Source organism: Hyalella azteca, unplaced genomic scaffold, assembly GCF_000764305.2.
Source record: "Hyalella azteca isolate HAZT.00-mixed unplaced genomic scaffold, Hazt_2.0.2 contig2797, whole genome shotgun sequence".
Lineage (NCBI taxonomy): Eukaryota > Metazoa > Arthropoda > Malacostraca > Amphipoda > Hyalellidae > Hyalella > Hyalella azteca.
This window is the reverse complement of record NW_025933058.1, coordinates 360398-382513: the sequence shown is the minus strand read 5'-3', so window position 1 is coordinate 382513 and position 22116 is coordinate 360398. Positions and strand designations below refer to the sequence as shown.

The 22116-nt window shown below is 37.6% G+C and overlaps 1 protein-coding gene across 3 annotated transcripts; it reads right to left on the bottom strand.

Annotated features, from left to right (window-relative positions):
• Positions 1-473: 473 nt before the first annotated feature.
• On the bottom strand, positions 474-22038 carry LOC108664436 (G2/mitotic-specific cyclin-B3). 3 transcript variants are annotated; one of them, XM_018151014.2, is made up of 12 exons: positions 21975-22038; positions 9877-10030; positions 8858-8979; positions 8302-8448; positions 7212-7492; positions 6619-6799; positions 5685-5777; positions 4775-4912; positions 3976-4131; positions 3334-3547; positions 2633-2738; positions 474-1662 (listed from the first exon to the last, which is right to left on the bottom strand). In XM_018151014.2, exons 2-12 carry the CDS (start codon positions 10028-10030, stop codon positions 1611-1613), a joined length of 1644 nt encoding a protein of 547 aa, XP_018006503.1. In that variant the 5' UTR covers positions 21975-22038; the 3' UTR covers positions 474-1610. The 3 variants fall into 3 exon arrangements, with proteins under 3 accessions (XP_018006503.1, XP_018006502.1, XP_018006504.1); XM_018151013.2 differs by having other exon boundaries at positions 21918-22036; XM_018151015.2 differs by having other exon boundaries at positions 8302-8445; positions 21918-22036.
• Positions 22039-22116: the final 78 nt, after the last annotated feature.

Here is a 22116-nt window from a genome sequence, read left to right as displayed (position 1 = left end):
GTTGACTGCTATTCATGTAGACTGCTAAATCCTCTGCTTCCATCAGCACTCACTGTCTTAAGGCTGCTCCGAGTCGTGCAGCGGATGTCTTCAGAGTTGCCGCGCGTCGTGTTTGGTGGGATGTCTGCATCTTGAACCAAGAGCAACATCCTCCAATGAACGACGGCATTCTGACATGTACGTCACAACTGCAACCCGTTCTGTCGAGGGGCTGCATGAACTAGTTTCCAAGATTCCTTTAAGAAGGAATCTTGAAATCCTCAACAGGAATCTTGGAATCCTCAACATTCCATAGACACTATCATGGGCCATCGCTCTCCTTAGCATATGGATATTTTAATGGGATGTAAGACCGCGAAATTCGGAACCTCTTGCTCTTTCCCAGAAATTGGCGGTAATGGAGACCTTCAGCGACCGCTAGGGCTTTGGTAAACCTTTCCATTATAATGAAAATGCGAGTACTAAACGCAATATCTTAGAGTTAATGATATAATTTCAGTAAGTTACAATGGGCTTCCAAGATATACCTTACTTACAATTTATATCTATATAAAATTAAATTCTACGTTATCAATGACACAAATCGGAAGAACTGAAGAAGACTATAGTTCCCCCATACGTTAAGTCGAACGGTAAAATCAACCATCTACAGTAATTCTATCATGCGTGTATCCTGCGATTAAAAAGTTCAAAGGCCCGAGGCTGCGCGGCAGCCATTCAACGAATAGCCTCAACAAATCCTGAACGTTTTTGCTGAACGTACTCCGTGATCAAACCGGAAAAAAAACGAGGGAATTCTAAAAATTAGTCATGCTTTAAATCGATTTCCGAGCTGAGAATTTCGGGAATTGTGCAGCAACTGTACAGTATTTACAAACCATGGTGAGAACACTTAATGTAAATAAATATACTTACCAAGTATTTACGCAATTACAAGCCCCTCTCCTTCGAGTTAAAAAAAGTATCCAAGCCTTAAAGCGAGGAAGACTTCGTTCTTATCATTTAAATTGTAAATGTTACAACTTATTGAAGTAACTTTACTCTTTTGTCTGGTCAAATAAGGAGCCTTAGCAGTTTGGTCACGAAACTTTCAGTCCGAATTAAATCTTCTAACAAGCAGGTGCGAACACCAGTCAGCGATTGTATGTAAACTATAAAACAATTCACTTCTAATTAGTAAAGTTACTTTACGAAGATAATTTTGTAGCAACGAAGTGCATGTATACAAGGAATGAGCACAAGGTTAGTTCATTTCCTGGAGTATCAGAAGAAACAATCTATAAAATTCAACGGCACGGTATACCCGAGAATTTAATTCACTGTACAAAGAAAGGCTTTTCAAATACGGTAAGAATTTAGGAAATCGATTCTCTGATTAAATGCGGTAACTGTGAGGTCCAAAGCGTCAACTATTGAGGCTCAGATCAAGATACTCGCAAAAAAAAAAATAATAATCCAAATCAAAAGCTGGCGAAACAACACCGAACACGACGACCAGACTTGTTGAGTTGTGATCTGCAATATCAGCTTCCATGGACAATTTGTACAAGAAGAGCTTCAGTCTTCCACAGCTGTCGAGGCGGATGAGTCCATGGGTAAAAATTATTCTATTATAAGTCCAATGTTTCGGGAACCGGAATTTTGGCCACTTCGTAGAAAACCCTGTAGAAATAATAAGCAATTATCACAAAAATTGTACCTAAAAATTAAATGCAATAACAAAATTGAAAAATAGAAAATCTTTACTAAAAAAGAGAAAATTTCCATAAAGTGGGCCCAAAGCCTGTCGCAAGCCGTTCCGAAACAATACATTTTACACTTGAATAAGTTTACTACTCATTACGTATAGCACGAAATACAGGGTGATCACAGAAACTTCCTGTTTAGTATTTCGCGCCAAGCAGCAAGCTGTTTCAGGAAAGGGCGAGGAGCATTTCGTATGAAAGGCAAAGTCGTGAAATTTTGTGTCCCGCATAGGTAGTCAGTTGCCACTATGCATTGGACAAGTGTGCAGCGTGCGTTTGCTGTCGAGGCGTACTTTTCTTAGGTCCGTTCCATACTTCCATTACCGCTACTGAAGGAGCATTCCGAACTCGGTTGCATATTAGTTCTTCAGGACGGGTTATTGATCGGAAATCGATTGTTACGTGGGTTCTCCCGTTTTGGCTCAGTATGGTTTTTTCGCAAGGTTATTTTACATCCATTGTTTACAATGAATGTCCAAATGGACCAAACCACATTTGAAGAACAACATACGCCAAGCTATCGCCAAAATACCCGTCAATAAGCTTCTGCGAGTGGAACAGAACTTCAAAAATCAACTAACTGAATGCATTGACAATGGGGGCCGTTATTTGTCCGATGTTATCTTCAAAACTAAGTGATACCAAAAATTCAGGTTATTTATTTTTCAATAAAATTTATATTGTAATGATGTCTTCACTAGTTCTTTTTTTATTGAGCTTACAAATCAGGTAGTTTCCGCGAATCACCCTGTCCATTTAAAAACGAACAAAATTTCATGGTTGTACAATACTCTCTTAAGTTCAGTATGCATCAAAATGTAGAACATCAAGTTATATCGTATCACCGAATAGGCACTAAATCTATCATTGTGTAAAAAAATACGCACTCGTGGTTGTATTTGTTGCGGACTGTTTTCAGATGCTCCTTGGGAGGCTGAGTGAGCATCGTGTGGAGCACTTGCGCCAGGTGATACACCTCCGACATTCTGAATCCTGTAACAACAAATGCTTACTAATAACAATGTTAATTCATTAAGGACAATAAATTGACCATGAAATGTCATCTATAAGCGTAGCCTTTCGTCAGAACCCAGAAAAGAAATCAAAGCTGCCGCCTGTATTTCGCCTATGTACCTACTTGACACGAACATGGCTAATACAGAAAGGCATCGAACGACTAATAAGGCAGTCATTTTGCAAATTTCGCTATCTATTGCAGCAGCTCTTAATTCCTCGATATTTTTCGTTATGGCCGCAGGATGTTGTTCATGATATATTAGTATAAAAATAATTATACATGTCAGATGAATACTTTCGACTGACGACACTGGTGACGTTCAACTTTCGAGATGTAACAACGTGAAAACAAAATTGTGGAAACAAAATTATCAGCTATTATAGAAAATTGCTTGTGATTGAAATTATAGATTAACAACCAACGATCGTAAAATGCATTAGCATTCAGAAATGGCCAGAGACAAGTAATTTCAAAGGAGGTGACTATCATTAATTACACCTGAAGCCAGCAGGCCACTACAATAGCGGAATAAGAATAAATACGATGAAATATTCATGAGTAGCAACTAACCGGAGTAATGCTCCAAAGTTTTGTTCCAAATGATGTCTGGAAGTTCATTCTTGTCTTGTTCTGGCATCTCGCGGCGCTGAGTGATGTATCTCGCGAGTAGCAGCGCTGCGGCTGCTAGGGCGCTGTCAGACGCGTCTATCAGCTGGTACTCCATCAGTGACAGCTCCAGGATGTAGCGTGACAGCGTCAGCTGCTCCATGCTTACCTTAGCGCACTGAACAAGAAATGGATTACGTCGTCGTGCACTTGAAGAATTATTTATGCAATCGGAAACAGAAGAAACTATTTAGCTGCAATGATCACGTAGGGAACTATGTTCGAAATTTTCAATATTCATGGCAATACTTCAACTGGCACATAGAATAGAATAACTAACAAGGCGCTTTTTATCACAAAAAAAAAATTATTTTCAAGATCACATTAGAACCGGCCTTGAAAACTCTTTAATACATAATAAATAGTAGCACTCCAGCGTAGCATAAAACATTACATGCTTTCATCTTCAATAAGTCTGCTATATAACTGGTTAAATATATTTAAATTAGCCTAGTCTCGAAACGTACTTTAAAATTTCTCGTCTATATTTCTCGAGCAGATCTCGTCTATATCTAAAGCAGATCACGTCTGATCTCACTGCCTTACTCTGGCATATCTCCTGAGGTAGCGATACGAGAGTGGGATGCCGAGATCGTAGCCTACGCTCTTGAGCAACTTTATCTCGTAGGCAAGCAGCTCTTTGCGCTTGTAGGCGTCATCGCAGATGTACAGGAAGTCGTCTACGTACGGAGACACCCGTTCCTGTGTGAACGGGCATTGTTAGAATACGCGTAATATTATACATAAACTCACAAAAAGCCTTAGAAAGCACAAACGCAAAATGTAATTTTTATCTGATATATTCCAGGACTTGTTCTCCTACGATTGAATTTCCTCATGTATATTTGATACCTTCATTCGTCTACATGATGTCGAACATAAAATTGAGGATATTTGTTGATTTGCAATACTTGTACTGTAACCAAAATTTCCCGTTGAAATGTGTTCTTTAGATTATGGAGCAATGTTAGAGGCGTATTCAATATGACAGCATGTAGTGTCTATATATCAGTGGATGATACACTTCAAATTAGGAAAGGAATTGCCTTAGCATGACTTGAGTTGCCTTGCATGAGTCATATCACATGATCCGCCTCAATTGAACTTTGAAAAACGAGGTAAACCCCGGTGCACACTTTCACTTATATTCATGTGTATACATTTCATATATACACAACTTAGAAGCTTCCAATATATCCAACGCTTATTGGAATTGATAGGATTTTTTCCCTAGTGTATTATTCAAATGTAGACCAGTTATGGCATTAAGAACTCTTCATCAGTTCAGCAACAGTTTACTGCACTTTTGCATAAAGGTAAAAAACAAATACAATTCAACACTCACGTCAAATTTGCAGGCAACGAATAGGGCCGTGGAGCCCACCAGCTGCAGCTGGTCTCTCGAGATGACTGTCTTGCTGAGGTGCAGGTCGACGAGCTTCACAGCCAGATACAAAGTCTCGTGGTTTAGTTCAAATGATTCCTGGCAGGAAGAAGGACGAGTCATAAATGCGAGTAGGTACTATCGCCATTTTAAGGATTCCATTTGAGTCATCTCCATGAACAATAATACCAGAATAGTACGAGCCACAAAGCCCTTGGCTCGAATCAAGACTCGCAGAGCTACCTACCCACAACTTGAACAGCATCCTAGTAATAACAGTAATAGCTCAAGCAACATCACGCCCACACTTTTAACCACTCAACATTCCAAGTCAATTCCGACAATCAGAATGTGTATAGATAATTCTACCTTGCTGAAGAGCAAAGGGCAGTTCAAAAATAGCTAATAAAAGAAAGGCTGGAGGCAGGTTGGTCAAACTGTCTTGTTTCAAGCCTTCAAACTGGTCAAGAATAAGAAATTAGTAGATTGTACACTTGCATTTGACTGGTAAGTACAGAATTGCACTTTATAATCTCTGATTTACAATAGTATCAAGGTACAAGTAAATGTGCGGGAGTTTCAGAAAAATGAGCAACTGCATTAAATATTAAAATATTCTATTTCAATAATCTACTCCGGTACTACAACTTAAATGAAGGAATTGCTTGTACAACGACAATCGAAATTAAGATCGGCCGGCATCCTGAATTAATAATAAATTTAAATTGATATTATTTAGGATTTCATTGACAATTTGAGTAATCAATACTGCTGATGATAATAGGGAAAAGTGGAATACTTAATTGATTGCAATATCTTACTCGATTATTGCCATAATATTGCGAAAAATTAAATTGTATCCAGATCTCACCTGCACTTCAACCATCCAGTCGACCAGAATTGAGCGCATGGATTCTGTCACCTGAGATTGCCTGCTGAGATACTTATCGATCTGGAACTTTGCCTGAAACAAAAAATTTGTTTAGTCAAATTTGTTCTATTTGCTGGAGATCGGAAGTGATGGTTCCATCTTTCATTCACTAGCTGATGAACTGTGCGTTGTCAAGGTTGGATAATCCCCACTATTTAAAATATCATGTCATCCAAGGTACCGTCATTTAGATAGATTTCCAAATCGGGGCATCCAAAACCGCGCTGCCCGGGATGGATAATTCCAGATAATTTGAGAATCCCGTAATCCCGAATACAATTTATAATCATAAAACCAAAAACTGACACGTGTTAGTCTAAAAATTACTATTCTATTTGGATTCCATCCTCCCCTTATTGCCTTGCTAGCCCTTATGATTATTTTATTAAAAATAAAATTTCAGGTCCAGGTAATATCCCGAAACAACATTTTTTAGGTAAACGCGCTCGATTAGCCCCCATAGATTTATAGCACCAGGCTTCAAAAACACGCACTAACTTTGACAAATATATAGGTTACCCTCTATGACAGCCATCACAAGGCCTACATTTAGTAACCACTACAGTAAAATAATCTTGTTTGAAAGGGAAAGCCAATACCGACACTGACAATTTAAGAATAATATATTCTGAAAATGATGGGATCAATTTACTCAAAGTCTTTTACTTTGTGAAACGTTAAATTTACTTATACTTAAGTAATATTGTAAGAAAAAATTTATTTGTGGGGTATGCAATACAGCACACTAATAGAATAATGCAGTAGATAATTGCCTCTGACATCATTTAACTTATTTGAACTAAGCTCTCAGTATAGCTGGTACTACATGAAAATGTTTTCAAGAACTGCCGATGTAAACATGAAGCCAACGCACCTCTCTCTGTTTGTAGTACTGGAAAATATCGTGAGCATAAAGAGCCACCGCAAATGGATCCATTTCACACTCCTTGTCGTAGTCCACAACTCCAGCAGGAATTTTCCTGAAGTCCTCTGACAAGTCTTCTTCAGCAACTGAGGTGAGGGCGCTTTCAGCACAGCGTGCTGAACGAATGGGGCTGCAGAACAACAACGAAAAAAAACTTCAACTTCACGCAAGCCATAAACGAAAAAATTCAGATGAGAAAAAGTACTAAACCATTACTGAGCTATGCAGGATCGTATTTTATTTGCATAGCAGGATTGTGTAAAAATTCAGAAAGATAGCTTACTATTTCAAAGTAGAAAATTCTGTTCTTTTTGACATTACTACTCATCTGTTCATACGAACTGCCGACAACACAGGTAAGAGTAACATTAGGGGAAAAAATAGCTTATTTGAGTCTGGGGTTGCATGCAATGAATAAATGCGAGTTGCTTGAAAAGCTAAATAGCCTTTAAACTTCCATCCGATTAAGATTTAATAAATTGCATATGAAACTACCAACTTGAGTCTTGATACTTTTATTCGGGAGCACTGAAGACACAAACCTGGCTTCAGAAGCAGTGACGTAGTTGGACGAGTCAAGAGTGAGTCTTTGTTCAATAGCAGCGCAGGGCATCGAGTCTCCTTCACTGAGCTCGTCCTCTTCTTCAGAAGCCAGGGGTGCATTGCCTCCTCTATCCAACTTAGATTTCTGCACGTTCGCCAAAGAGCAGCTCTCGGACCTCACTACAGCTGCATTCTTCAGGATTTTGGCAGCGGCATCGACATTTTGAGCTTTTGGTAAGGATGTCACAGATGCAAGCTTGCCGATGGTGTGAGGAAGAGTCTGAGAATAGGAAAATATCACTCTCAAGAGAAAGAGATTTACTATAACCAATTGGTCAACCCTGCCTTCACATGGAAATTGAGATTGCCATCCGTAAAATTTATGTTGCTCAAGTTATTGTAATTTTTTAAGAAAAAAAATGCCAAAAAGTTTTAAATGAAATTAAATTTCAACTGTAACAAAAAATATACCTCTATTTATATTTATGAACTCAAAGTCTTCTAAACCTGCGAGTATTGTTTACAATTTGACATATATTGATTAATCATCAATAAAAATTCAGACCAAATAGACAATGTATTTGATAACATATAACTTTTTAAATCCAGGCCAACTCAAGCATAGCTCACGATTCTCCCACCAAGTATAAAATTATCCAGGATATTTCCAGATACGCGAGACATTCGGGATATGCTCGCGAAAAGACTTTGCACAGCTCTAAGTTTGAAGTATTGTTCAAATATTTGATAGATTCAGCAGCTTGGAAGTTAGGTGCAGGATGAGTAACCTAAACATTTGCATCAAGCTGTACCTTTGGTACGAGTGAAATATGATGAAAATTATTTTAAATGCAGTTAGGAAAAATACCTCCTTGCTCTATTAAAAACAGATCAGGTGCTTTACTTGATTTAGTGTCAAGAGACAAGAAGTTTTCCAATGCAATCCTCATGGAAATCACAAGGAATAATGCAGTCAAATTTCAAGGCATTTCACACAGAATATAAGAGGGGCTGTCAGAGGCCAAGGTAGTATAGAAACGAAGCTAAAACTGCTCATGAAATTGAATAAAGTAGTAAAAGAAACGGCACCTTAGATTTGGCAGGAACTTGGGTAACTTGTTTGGCCAGTGTACTGGCAGTTGGTCTGCACAGAGCCGAGTCTACACGAGACTTCTTCTGCAGACCTAATTTTTGGACTTCTTTTCGCCCTTGATTGATGGTCTTCTCAATAGCCTGCTGGGAAATTATCAACTTAAAACAATTAAGTTGGTATGCAGATTCAATGCCGGGTAGGTTAACCAAAAAAAATGAGCACACATTTTTATTATACATTTATGTTAAGCAGCAATTAAAAAAAATCTTCACCTGATAAAAAAATCAAGATAAGGCTGAATTAGTGTCAAGTGAAGGAAATGTATCATTATGGATAATTTTATTCTCAAATAAAATTATAATTTATCAAGTATAAAATAATTTAATACTCAAGACAACCCATTTCACTCACTGAATAAGTCTAATTTCTCCCCACGCCAGTAAACAAGCTCACAGGAAACTTTACACAGCAAAATCACTGCTCAACAAGCACACAAAAAAATCAACAACACTTTTAGAGAAAAAATTGTGAGCATGAAAAGTGATGGCTTACATTTGTTACATCTCCAAGCACAGAGCGTTTCTTGGTAGTTGCAGACTCAATAGATGTATCAGCCTTGCGCTTCACACCCACTGATGTGAATTGTTTGTTGCCAGCATCTTTCAGTCCACCACCTGGGGAAATGCATAAATATTTTACTGGTGACGTAGCGGCAAGTGTTTTGGACACAGGTGATAAGCCTCCTTTCACGCAACTCCCTTGGATGTGCAGTAAAATCAATTGCATTTCTGGCTTTTCTGCATCATTTATGAATTTATTCAAGCTACTCGATGGATTATGATATATACATTTATGGGATGGCAATATAAAAGTAGCGAGGACAAGACAAGCATTAGACTGAGCAGAGAAATAACTTGCTTCCTTGCTCATATATAATTCAGCTGCTAAAACATATTTCAGATTGATCCTAGTTATGATATTGATAACCAGAACACTTTAAATACAAAAACTTTCATTAATACACAACATCTCTGAAAAAGATTAGTACCAGCAGCAAGCAAGAAAATTAGAGTTTCTCAAGATTAGACAAGATTAATATTTACATTCAATAGATCAAACTCTTGAAAAAGAAATAGGTAGAACCTGACTGCAAAGATGCCAACCCAGGATTACCCATTATACAGGCCAAGAAACAATATTCATAAGCAAGTGATCAAAATCAAGCAGTTAAAATGGCAATGAATAAACAAAATGAACTAAAATACAAATAGAGAATTGACACCAATGAACTCATTCATGAGCATCAAGCTTGTTACTTCATATACGGTAACATTAATACCTATTAAAGTGAAATTATTATTTTAAGTGAAAAGGAATCATTGAGAGGATTCAAGTATGTACATGAATTAGCAGCAATCTTTAATTAGTAGAATCATTGTCATGCTACACACACGTCTATAATTAATCACAATATAATCACAAATTAAATGAGATTATATTACCTCTGGTGAAGTCTATAATATAATATAATCAATCACAATATAATCACAAATTAAATGAGATTATATTACCTCTGGTGAAGCCAGTCTTGCTTGGCAGGGGAGGGCGCAGGAGATTCTCATTGTTGCCATTGAAGCCCAGGATGGCAAGAGATTTGTTCTTGTTGATGGTGGCTTGGCCGATGGTTGAGGAGCGGGTTGACCGCATGTTGCCACGGGAAGTCATCTGAAAGCAAACAAATCTTATTATTCTGGGATTAAATTCTTGCCTTTCCTGAAAATAGTGCTTTCAAGATTTTATTTAGCTTTGCATGTGTGATGATGATTTCCAAAATAACAAAATAATTAACTCGTGATAATCATGAAAAATTCCTGAGTGAACTAAGACAAGTCAGCATGATTTCAAAATTAACCTTTACATTCTAATGTTCTATGGGCTTTAAAAATAAAAATGATTTAAAACAAGTATGGCAGGATGCCAGAATTGAATTCAATGTAAAAAAATTTTTATTTTGGGCATGGCAATTCTGACTTAATTTTTGTTTTGGAATAGATATGAACTTAAAAATACCCAGTTGGATTTCAATCATACCTAACAGCCTTCCTTGGCTCTACTATTAAGATGAGTCAATTGAATAGTATCAGCACCAATTCTCTATTAAGTTATTTTGTCCAATACTTTTCATGCAATGTATACAATACACTGCAATACATACAAACAAACAATACAGGCTTCAAACACAACTCAAGGTTGAAAAAGTCCAACTAATTATTTATGTATTACACCTTCACAGTGACCTATTTTCAATAAATTTTAAATCTCATGGCTTCATCACATGCTGAGATTCAAGATATTTCATTTTGGAATCAAATGGCAGGAAATCTCCAGTTGTGGCTTTAGAAGCAGTTATGTTCTACATCTGCACAAAAGCATACACACAAAAACCAACTTTAACCATTATATATGAGATAGCATTACACCAGTTTTTATGTTAGTCACATTGAAGTAAATTCTCCAATAACTTTCTCAGATTCTCTCATTTCAAAAAACATTTATGCTAAGAATAAGGCACTCAGGTGTTGGCTTTTTCATCCAGACATTAAATTTAATGATAATATAAATAGGAACTCAAAGCATTATTTAAGTTTAACACTATAGTATTTGAGCAAACATCACTTCATTCATTCATAGCTGTACAACCTCAGCGGCAAAGCATAAAAAAAATTGATATTACAAGTCATGGTAAGAGAAATTTTAGCACATCAGTGTTTGTTAATTGATAAACTTAAATACTTTTACCATGTTTTACAAGATGATCTGCTGTGCTTATTTTACACTGATTGGTATACAAGACATTTATTGCTCAGCATTGTAGATATTTCTTTTGGACCACAACAATAGTATCAGTGCTACATGACACTCCTGCCTAACAAACATTCTGTCATAGAACCCTAAGACCAGAAAAATTTATTCCGCTATTCAGCCCTACTTGGCCATACCAGGATTGGAATTTTCCTACTTATGAAATCTCATGGCTTTTAAGTGATAAAACTGATACATTTAGAATGTTGCAGCCTAATTGTGCAATTTGTAATTAATCAGAAGGAATCTTGCAGCACTGAAATTTTTGGGAACGGTCTAGTTGCAGTTTGAAAGATAGATACATTCCATTATTACCAGGGATGGGATGCTTCCATGTTGCTTCCTTTGCTGGTTTTTACAGCATCATATTCAATTGTATGCAGAATAGTTATTAGTCGTAAGGTGAATGGAAGGTAACTAACTGATCCCTGTAGAAGAGAGGCTTACTGTAACTGGTGGGTTGAGCTAAAAATTTATAGTTAGGATATGAACGAGTTAGGCAATTAATTGTACATTATTTATGTTATACTTCACTGTCAATTTTAACCAGATAATAGGTATATGTTTTGTTGCTCTTAGAAACTTAATTGTGTAAATATGATCATATCTTTTATCCAGTTAATTTCAGACCACTTTTAATAGTTTTACATTTATTTCACATTCATTTTAATAAGTTTAATTCAAGTTGCTGAGAGCATTCTACATAGTCATTTATTTAATTCTTCAGGAGCTAGTGGAGCTGTGTATTTTGAGGCATGCTTGCCTGGTATTTCTAAAAAAATTTTGCTCTGCAATGCAGCCATTCAATTTTTCTTGATAGTTATATTAATTTTTGTTACAGCTTCAGCAAACCAAGCATCCATCCATGTTCCTTAGAAATGTTCACTTTCTTACCTATTTCTATTTTCTTGCATTCCTCAATGTCTCTAAAAATTCTCCATTGATCCTAATTTATAACCAACTCAAGCAGTACCAGAAGCATATTGATTGATCTTTTGTAAAAACCAATGTATCCTTGGCTTTAATTTTTCAAGTAAAAATTAGAAGAAACCAACTTCATTTCCCAGTATCTTAAGTAGTTTCAATAGACTAGAACTAGCAGACATGTTGATCCCACCAAAATTAAGGAGACAAACAATGGCAAGTGCCAGCCTACCAGGCATGTACCTCCACAGTACCTTGCCAAGAACGACATGGCTGTTGCTTTTCTCCAAGAGACCAAGCTATCTGCTGCATACCGCTCCCCCTCCTTCCCCAGATACGCGCTGGAGGGCAGGGACCCCTGGGAGATCACGGTGGCTGTCTCCTCATCTTGATCGGCCACGATGTCCCGTACACCGGGCGAAACATCTCTCCCCTCCTACGCGGCGACACCACCATGGAGGCCTTAGCAATCTCCACCCCTATTAATGGCTCCCCTCTTTGCATCATTGTTTACATTCCACCAGCCTCCTAATGCCCCCCGGGATATTCCCCAAAATTTTTTCAGACAATGTCTCCATACAGGGCAACTGTCTGATAGTACTGTAAAATGGGATAACTCAGACTCCCGGGGTTAACTTAGACCGCATTCAGTTTTTATTAATAAAAACCCCCAAAACTCAAAAACTATTTGATATAGAAAAATTTTGTCAATGGGCATTAAAGACCTAATACTGAGGCTATGTAACACAACAGAAAGATAAAAAAATTATGCATATCTAATAGGTTAAAAAATGAAAAATGTGACCCAAAAAAAAAAAGAGCTATTATTTAAAGCCTGTCGTAGAATCCCCTCCAATTTTTTTATTCCTTGGTAAAATAACTCCAGGTTTTGGTGCATTATAGTAGAACTCTTCTAGTTACATATGCAAGTGACAAATTTGAGGAAAGGGTCAGTTTGCAAATGGGGGGCACCACTCCCGAATGGGGTAACTTAGACCACCTAATGTCAGCCCTGACAAAGTAACATAGACCGGCTTTGAAATTAATTTAAAATCACCACATATAACATATTTCATGTTTGAAACAACTATTAATATTTTTTCTTTGTTTCAGACTCTACAGAGTCATATATGGTAATTTTAACTTAATTTCCAGGCTGGTCAATATTACCCCTTCATGGCTGACATTAGGTGGTCCAAGTTCCCCATTCGGGGGTGGCACCCCCCATTTGCAAACTGACACTTTCCTCAAATTTGTCATTTGCATATGTAACTAGAAGAGTTCTACTACAATTCACCAAAACCTTGAGTTATTTTGAGTTATTTCACTAAAAAATATAATTGATTTTACCACCCAGTCTGAGATAAGATAAGACAAAGACTATCACTTTTTATTAAATTACATAAAAACTATGAGAGGCAGGAGCCAGCAATTTATGGCGAGTGAACCTAGAGTATAGACCTGTATTTTGCACATTCCAATATAAGTTTAATTTAGCTAGTAAAAAATGGCATTATTAAAAAAAAGTAGTCTAAGATACCCCATTTTACGGTAGGCAATTTTAACGCCCATCATCCTTCCTGGTTCTCCCATACGGAAGACGAGAGAGCCTCAGCGTGAGGAGCCATAGTTGATGACCTCGTTGCTGGTCCTTCCCTTGCCTACCTCAATGAGGACTCCCATACCTGCCTCCTCTCCCACAGCCCGCCCTCCTCACCGGACTTTGACATCATCAGCGGTCATCTTCTCAACACCTCCTGGACTCCTCAAATTGCCCTCAACTCAGACCACCTGCCCATCTTGATTCATCTTCCTTCCTCTGTTGACTACCCGACCCCCAGGGCCACCCGCTCATATGTCAACTTTAAAAAAGCTGACTGGCCCGCCTACATGGCAGCCATCAAAGCAGCACTCAACTTAGAGAAGTCTTAACAACTGCTGCTAGCTGCTAGACAACATATCCCTGCCGGTTTCCAGAAGGGCTTCTCCATCTCCATCAACCCTGACACCCGGTTGTTCATTGAGCAATGGGATGATATCAGGGCGCATAACCCAACCAACCCCTGGCTCCCAGAACTTGACCTGGAAATTAGCATTTCCATACAGGCCCATGCTAGGAGCACACAGCAAACTCATCTTGCATTATGCAGCAGGCGCACAAACCAGTCTTAAGCACTGGAATCTCCTCCGCTCACTAGCCAGAAAGCAAAACCGCCCTCCCCCAATCAGCCAATCCAATTTGGTCTGAATTCCCTCTCTTCCCAGTGCATGATCTCTTCTGCATTCCACAAGCTATTCATCTTGATTGCTACCCACTCCCAAAGTCCTACCACCCACCACCTTATACGTTGAATCAGGGCTGAACATCCCCTTGATAGGGATTTCTCCCCATTCACACCTGACATGGTGAAACTTGCTTTTGCAGCCTCCAACAAGTCGTCCACTCGAGGTCCAGATGGCCTCATGGTCCTTCACCTCAAGCACCTCAGCCCACATGGTCTCCAGTTCCTCACCCAAGTTTTTAACATCTCTGTCTCCACAGCCTCAATCCCATCCATTTGGAAAAATTCAATAATTATTCCAATCCTCAAACCGGGCAAACCCGGAAACCAGGGCTCCTCATACCACCCTATCTCCCTCCTCTGCCCTGCAGCCAAGATCCTAGAGTGTCTTGTGCTCCCATACATCTTAGGATCCCTCACCACCATCCCCTCACAACATGGGTTCAAACCGGGACACTCAACAGTCACCGCCCTCCTCCTACTCGTGCACCAGATCACACAAGTTTTAACTCTCGGCGCCCTCCAGCCCGCAGAGTCGCCACTGCAGTAGACCTCTTGAAGGCTTTTGATAGTGTCAACCACCCCCTCTTCCTAAGCATGATCACGGCCTCAGACCTACATCACAACCTGGTCCGTTGGCTGTGCTGCTACCTTAGAGGCAGGCAGGCAGGCATCCTGCCTCTACCTGAGAACACAATCGCCTTTCAGAGCTTTACACTCAGGCATTACTCAAGGCTCGGTTGTCTTGCCGGCCCTTCTTAACCATATTATCTCCAATATCCCAGTGCCGTCCCCAAACATTGCCTCATATGCCAACGACCTTACCATCTTTGTGTTGTCCCTGAGGCTTGAGGCTGCGGAGGCTGAGCTTGCCGTGCTCCTTCACAGCATCTCAGATTGGTCGGTGGACAAGAAACTGGCCGTGGCTCATGGAAAGTCATCGGTCATGCTCTTCATCCTACAGCAATTACCAGTCTGCAAACAATTCTAAACACTGCACTGAGACTAGCCACCGGCTGCCTCAGAATGGCCCCGATCTCCCATCTTCACCAAGAGACCAGCATCCTCCTGGCTTGTGCCCAGTTCCTCACAGTGCCCTCCAGCCCTCCCATACCTCATTCCACATTGTTTCTGCTCCACTTGTGGACTGCCTCATGAAAGCCTCCATTCAGTCAAGGTTCAGCCACCTTGTCACACCACTCTTGGCAAATGGCATCTTACCTGCTGGTGCATATGTAGAAGCCAAACAAGCTCTCTGCAGGGAGATCGCCTCCATGCATCGCAACAACTGATGCCATAAACGCCATCCTCGCTGCTCCTCCATTGCCGATTGCTTTGGTTGAGGCCTCACTCATGCACCCATACCGTTTGGCGCTATCCCAGCTAAAATCCTGATACTGCAGCTCCCTGGCGTCCTCTGCTAGGATCGGACGCTTCCCTAGCTCCGCCTGTTTGGAGTGCAGGGACCCCTTCAATCAGTCCACCACCTCTTCGCCTTCCATACATCCCTCAGCGTCTCCTTGCTGTGGGACAGCCCCGTGGAGACAGCGGCATTCCTTGCCTTTGCCCCTCCCGCCTGCCCACTTCCTGAGGCTTCCCCCCGTTGGGGAGCATGATGGATTCAATAAACAACAACCAGGCATTATTTAACCCCCATCAATTTAAGAACACCTGAATGCCTTATTCTTAGTATAAATGTTTGAAAAAACAGTTGGAATCTATGAAAACAAACTCAATACTGTAAAAACAACTTGGGTTTGCTGTAAAAAGTGTCGGTATTTACTTTCAACGAATAAATGAACAAATGAGCAGGTTTGTCAACTTGGTCAAGAAGTGTAGCCAGAAAATGAAAGTATGATCTCTACTACCTTGGGTCAAGAAGTTCCTTCTATCAAGAACCTTGAAATAAAATAAGTTTTTATCCAAATATATGTATAGATTACACGGAAAAGTAGTGATTTTGAGGGTCTTTGAGCACACAACAGAAAAAGGGCTTATTAATGAACTGCTTTGCGCACTAGGTTCCAGCACTTACTGAGTTTGTAAGGCAGGATTCCCCAGTACAAATATGCCAAAATCCATTTTAATAAATGATCTGTGTAACTTTAAATCCAGGAATGACAAATGAAGTGCAGCCCACAGTGAATAATCTCAGAAGCCACCCATGAATTGGGTAAAACACCCATGAATTTTGTCAAATTTACCTATTCCTATGGCCTTTTCTAAATTTTTGCAGTAAAAAATAAGGAAAAAGGCCAATTTTTCTTGGCAATTTTAGAAAATTGCCTATATTAGGCTGTAACAGTTGTTTTTACCTGCAATTTTAGGAAACTTTAGCAGTTCAGCAAGATATTGAGGCCAAAAATAGGAGTGCACTTGCTCAAATAGGAGCAGGGCCAGCAGCAGCAAGCTTGTCCCACTTCAATAGGAGCATGAGGGCATGGATGAGTGCATGCAGCACCCAAATAACTCCCATTTCCTTGACAAACGAGAGTCCCATCATTAACCAATTGCACTGCTGAATGGTCTTCAAATTGCTAACACCTTACCCTGCTCAAGTGAGCAGGAATGAAATATATCTACTTGGCAAGCCGCAACTGGATTTTTCAAGCCGCAGCTTCATGGTTTTGCCAGTGGCGATTCCATTTCTTCGAGACGTGAATTCCATATCTATGCCGTGAAAAGCCATCAACAAGCAACTAACTTATTATTTACCAAGTCCCATGCATGTGTTACCCACATCTCTAATTTTACCCTAAAAAGAGAGCAAGTGATAATGCAGTCATCCTGCTCTTATGCGACTGCAACTACATGATCTTCATGAAAACTTTTGGTTTACTTCAACGACTTATTACGTTCTGCATGATATTTTGGTGAGAGGTGGCCCAAGGCGGGAGCATTGAAGTATATATACTGTGGATTGTGGAAGTTGAAAATTTTATGAAACAACATGTTTGTGATGTGCCAATTGCAATTTTTTCAATAAAAATAAATAAAAATAAAAAATAAATAAAAAATTAAAAAAAAAACACGTTTTCTTAACAGACAAAAAAGAAAAACATTTACTCTTACATACCATTACATAACATTTTACATAACTCAAATGTTGTGTATGAGTAAATTTTCATCTTTTTTGACCAATAAGAAAACGCGTTAAAAAAATTTTTTTGTTTTATTTCACTATTTTTAGTTTTGTAAAAACCAGAAAAATGTGATTTTTATAAATATTTTTATATATATTTATTTTAACAGTTTTCTTATTTGTTTTATCTCATTATTTTTAGTATTGTAAAAACCAGAAAAATGTGGTTTCTAAAAATATTTTATTTTAGCAATTCAAATCAATTTCCAGGATTGGCAAGTGTGGATGTTCGAGAAAAAACTCAATTCCAAACCGTGAATTTTTCGTGTTTTTTCATTTATTAAATTTTTTTTTCTAAAAAAATTGAAAAAAAAAAAAAAATTTTAAATTATTATTTCTGATGATCAAATCTTGAATTGTTAGGTAGCATAAGCATGCATACCAAATTTAAAGTTTCTAGGATGTTCAGAAGAGCTCCAAATAAAGGTCTGAATTTTTTATGACAGACAGACATGAAACGAAGCCAAGAAAAACGTGGTAATTATGACATTTGAGCTGCGAGATTTTATACCTACTGAAATTATATGATATTAGAGGTGCACCACTCCAGCCATCCTGCTGGATCTATGTGACCAACCATTTCCTAGAATTCTACTATGAATTGCCAAAAATTAGTATAAAATATACAAGGTAACATGCAAGCATGCAGGATTGGAATCTTCCTACTCACTTCTGAAATCTGGCAGCTCCAACTGGACAAATTTCCAATACAGTACATCTAGAATCCTGCAGCCCGATCCTGCACTTTTTTCAACAATTAGATAAGAGTTAAGTCATCTGGCAGAAATTGCATGTTTTCAGAAATGGCAGGAAAGCTCTAGTTGCGGCCCTAATGGTAGAAGTTTTCCATGCTTGCAAGCATGGACAACTTCTAACCTTGGGCCATGACTAGAGCTTTCCTGCCATTTCCAGAACCACAAGATTTCTGCCAGATGAATTACCTCTTATATAATCATTAACAAAAATGCACGAATGGGCCACAAGATTGAAAATGTATAGAAAATTTGTCACATTTAAGCCGCAAGATTTCAGAAACAAGCAGGAAAATTCTAATCCAAGTAACATGAACAAATCAACTGAATTTTATATTCCTATTCAATTTATTAAAATAAAACTACAGCTTTTTTAACTTGGTAAGGCCAACATTTTGAAGTTGGTGGCTTGGTGTAAGTTAGTCCAGACTCCAGGCTGGATTGATGAACTTGATTTTATTACATGAAACTTTTCCTAAAGTTTCACCCTCAACTCAGCATAGTGGCAAAGCAGAGATATTCTAGAATCTAGATTCTTACTCAAGTTCTATAACTTTAAGTATGTATAAGTAGTTCATTTTTGAGTAGGACTCAATGGTTGACTACTTAACTTCAATGACTCAATGGTTGACTTCATAATTAATACTTAACTATAAGCAGGATGGAATTCTAATTTCGAAGGTTCATATATTATTTCGATCCACCAAGACCACTTTTTCTACCCAACATCGTTATTTGTGGCAAAAAATGAACTTCTTAAAGGCTTAAAACACGTACGCTAACTTGCTCAGTTTCTATAAAGTACGTAATCACTTGGAAGTTGTATGCCTGCACCTTTCCCTCAACAATTAAAATTAGACTTATAAAATGTATTAGTTAGTTGAAAATTTGTCTCTTAAGTTGACCGCAATGAACTAAACTTCATTAAGTAATCATTAGGCAGAGTTTTCCATCATGCACACTAAACACGCAATTCAGAGTTCAGACGAGCCAAACTACATAACACGTGAGCTAACGTGCTACTGAATTGAATAGGTACCTAGCTTCTTTCCCGCTCACGGTGCATAATCTAGGGGGATGATCAATTGTATACAAATTACGAATTAACTAATCGTTCGTATACTTAATGCAAGAGAATGAATAATTATGTTGTTTCTGATCAAACAAACAAAACTTTTTCTGTTTCTGATCAAACGAACGAAAACTTTTTCTGTTTCTGATCAAACGAACGAAAACTTTTTCTGTTTCTGATCAAACGAACGAAAACTTCTGATCAAATGAACGAAAACTTCTGATCAAATGAATGAAAACTTCTGATCAAATGAACGACAACAAACTTTTTGAAGATAATTCTGTAATTGTAACGTCTATTGAATTCTAATACGGATTGTTAATTTTAACATCGTATTTCCAAAAATCAAGTATTGCATTTCTTTCAATTGAAAAACATTTTTTTACATAAAAACAACAAATTTTTTCTTACAGCTCCTCACAAATGACGAATGAATGCTCCTCATATTGACAAATGACGATCTTACTCTTATAGCTAAAAATTTTAAATTGAACGATTCTGTCATTTCAAAGACTCCATTGATTACAGAACTTTAGTTTTTGGAAGTGTATTCAAGAAAAGTTTCTGAAATAGTAGAAACATTTCCATTATCATTCTGAAATAGAAACGTAATTTCCGTTCTTATAAATGAACAGGATTATTAAAATACCTATCAAATCCATCCAATGTCATTCAATTTGTGATGAATGAATGAGTTTTACTTTGATTCCTATGATGCTCATTTTTACCGGCTGAAGCTGTAGAATTAAATTAAATTAAAAAATTAATTACAATTAAATTTTACCAAATCAAATTTTATTATTTAATACACTAGATGGTACATGCTATAGAATAAAATTCTATTAGAAAAATATTGAATTAAAAATCTGATTATATTTTTTAAATTAAAAATCAATTTTTATTAAATTAAATTGTATCATTAATGCACTATAAGGTACGTGCTCTATGTTTTATATAATGAAATAGTTTCCCCATGTTGAACAACAAAAATTTTTCTAAAAGACACAAAACGTTCAAAAACGCGGGATGGCAGATGAAATCATTCAGAATTTGAAGTGAATTTATTAAGACATAATACATAGGGCAAAAAATGGAAAAAATTCAAATCTGGAACGTATAAATAGGTTTTTATAATTAAAAAAACTTTCAATCATTTAAATCTCAGAATGGAATGTGAATCATCTCTATTTATTGTGAAATCAAACTAGACACAACCAAAACATAAGTGTGTGACACCGTCTTGTGATACGTAAACAGAAAACACCATGTGAATGTACGCAGTGAAAGAGTAGCAGTTTATCTCATAATTTTTGTGTGAAATCAAAAACTTTGTGGGTGTTGTCCAATCGTGAGAATTTTTTATGAAGCTGGATGTGTTTTTTTTATATTTTAGAACGTATTCATTGCAAAAATGTGTCCGCTAGCCTACAGATAAACGACTAGTTAACTTGATTAGTCGTTGGCAACACGGGATTGGATTTCAAACCACCTGCAATTTCGGAAGCAACAGCAGTTTCTAATGAGCTCAGTTCATCAATTTTCATTGCAGTGGAAGGTGGTGTAACGCCGTGGTAGGGTTGGTATTTCGATACGTTTTCTTATATTGACATGAGAATATATTATTATATTACCTATACAGAATTCCACGCTGAAATTTATTTTATTACTGAATTAAATCATTTAATTTATTTAGCTATTATTTTTACTGTCTATAAGTATAAGTAGACCAGTGAAGTATCATGGATACCAGAATCAACATACACAAGATACTAGTAAATGAAATATTGAGTAGGTCCAGTAGCCTAGGAGACAAGGAAATTAAAAATGAACAGATTCTAAAAAATTTCTGGTTTGTTGCAAATTTGCAATGCCCTGTAATTTCAAATAAGCAGATAACTTTGTTCCTCCATCAATTTGTAAATTGCATCATTTCTGTTCTGCATTCAATGATTTAGGGTATATAGATAGGTACCTAGATGATAGTTAGGTATTCTCAAAATGAGCATGAGTACTATTGAGTAGCCTGAGTAGTGAGTAGGCTACGGCTACCTAGTACCTAGGTAGTAGCCTCACTAGTAGGTAGGTGCCCTAAAGTGCCTAAACCTACAGTCCATACTTATTAACTGGATTGATCTTGGATATATGAACTTTCATTTTGCAGAATTTGACTAGAGTAATAATTTATTTACATGTGGTTATATAATGAAATTTTGATTTGGAATTAGGCCTAGGAGGCTAGGTGCAATCTTAAACTTAATTTACGCTCACGAGTATAGGAAAATTAAAATATGGAAGTTGGATATCTATTACAAATTCTATTGGTATTTGGTGGAAATAGTCAATTAGGTATATCTGCTATAGCAGTAAGCTAGGAAACAAATATTAAATCTGACTAAATATACCACATTTTCAAGTAGGGAGTGGAGGGTGAAAGGAAAAATATAAAAACAAACGACTACGAATTAGGCCCAGCGAAACGCCGAACGGTTGACCCGAGTTCCTATCTCGGAAATCGAACTGAATAATTACGAGTAAATTAATAAAAGTATACTGTTACTTATTGAAAAAGGTAACATACCTTATTTAGACAATCTATTATTAAATCACGTAGAAAATATAGAAACTTAGATCATACCAATCAATTAAATTCCGACAGAGCCGAGACGAGAAGTTCAAATTCGGTGTCCTACCGACACCTCTATGGTTATTGGCTCAGACTACCAGCCAATTAGAGAGATGTTCCAATCCTCTAAGCAGGAGTTAATTTAAAATTAGAA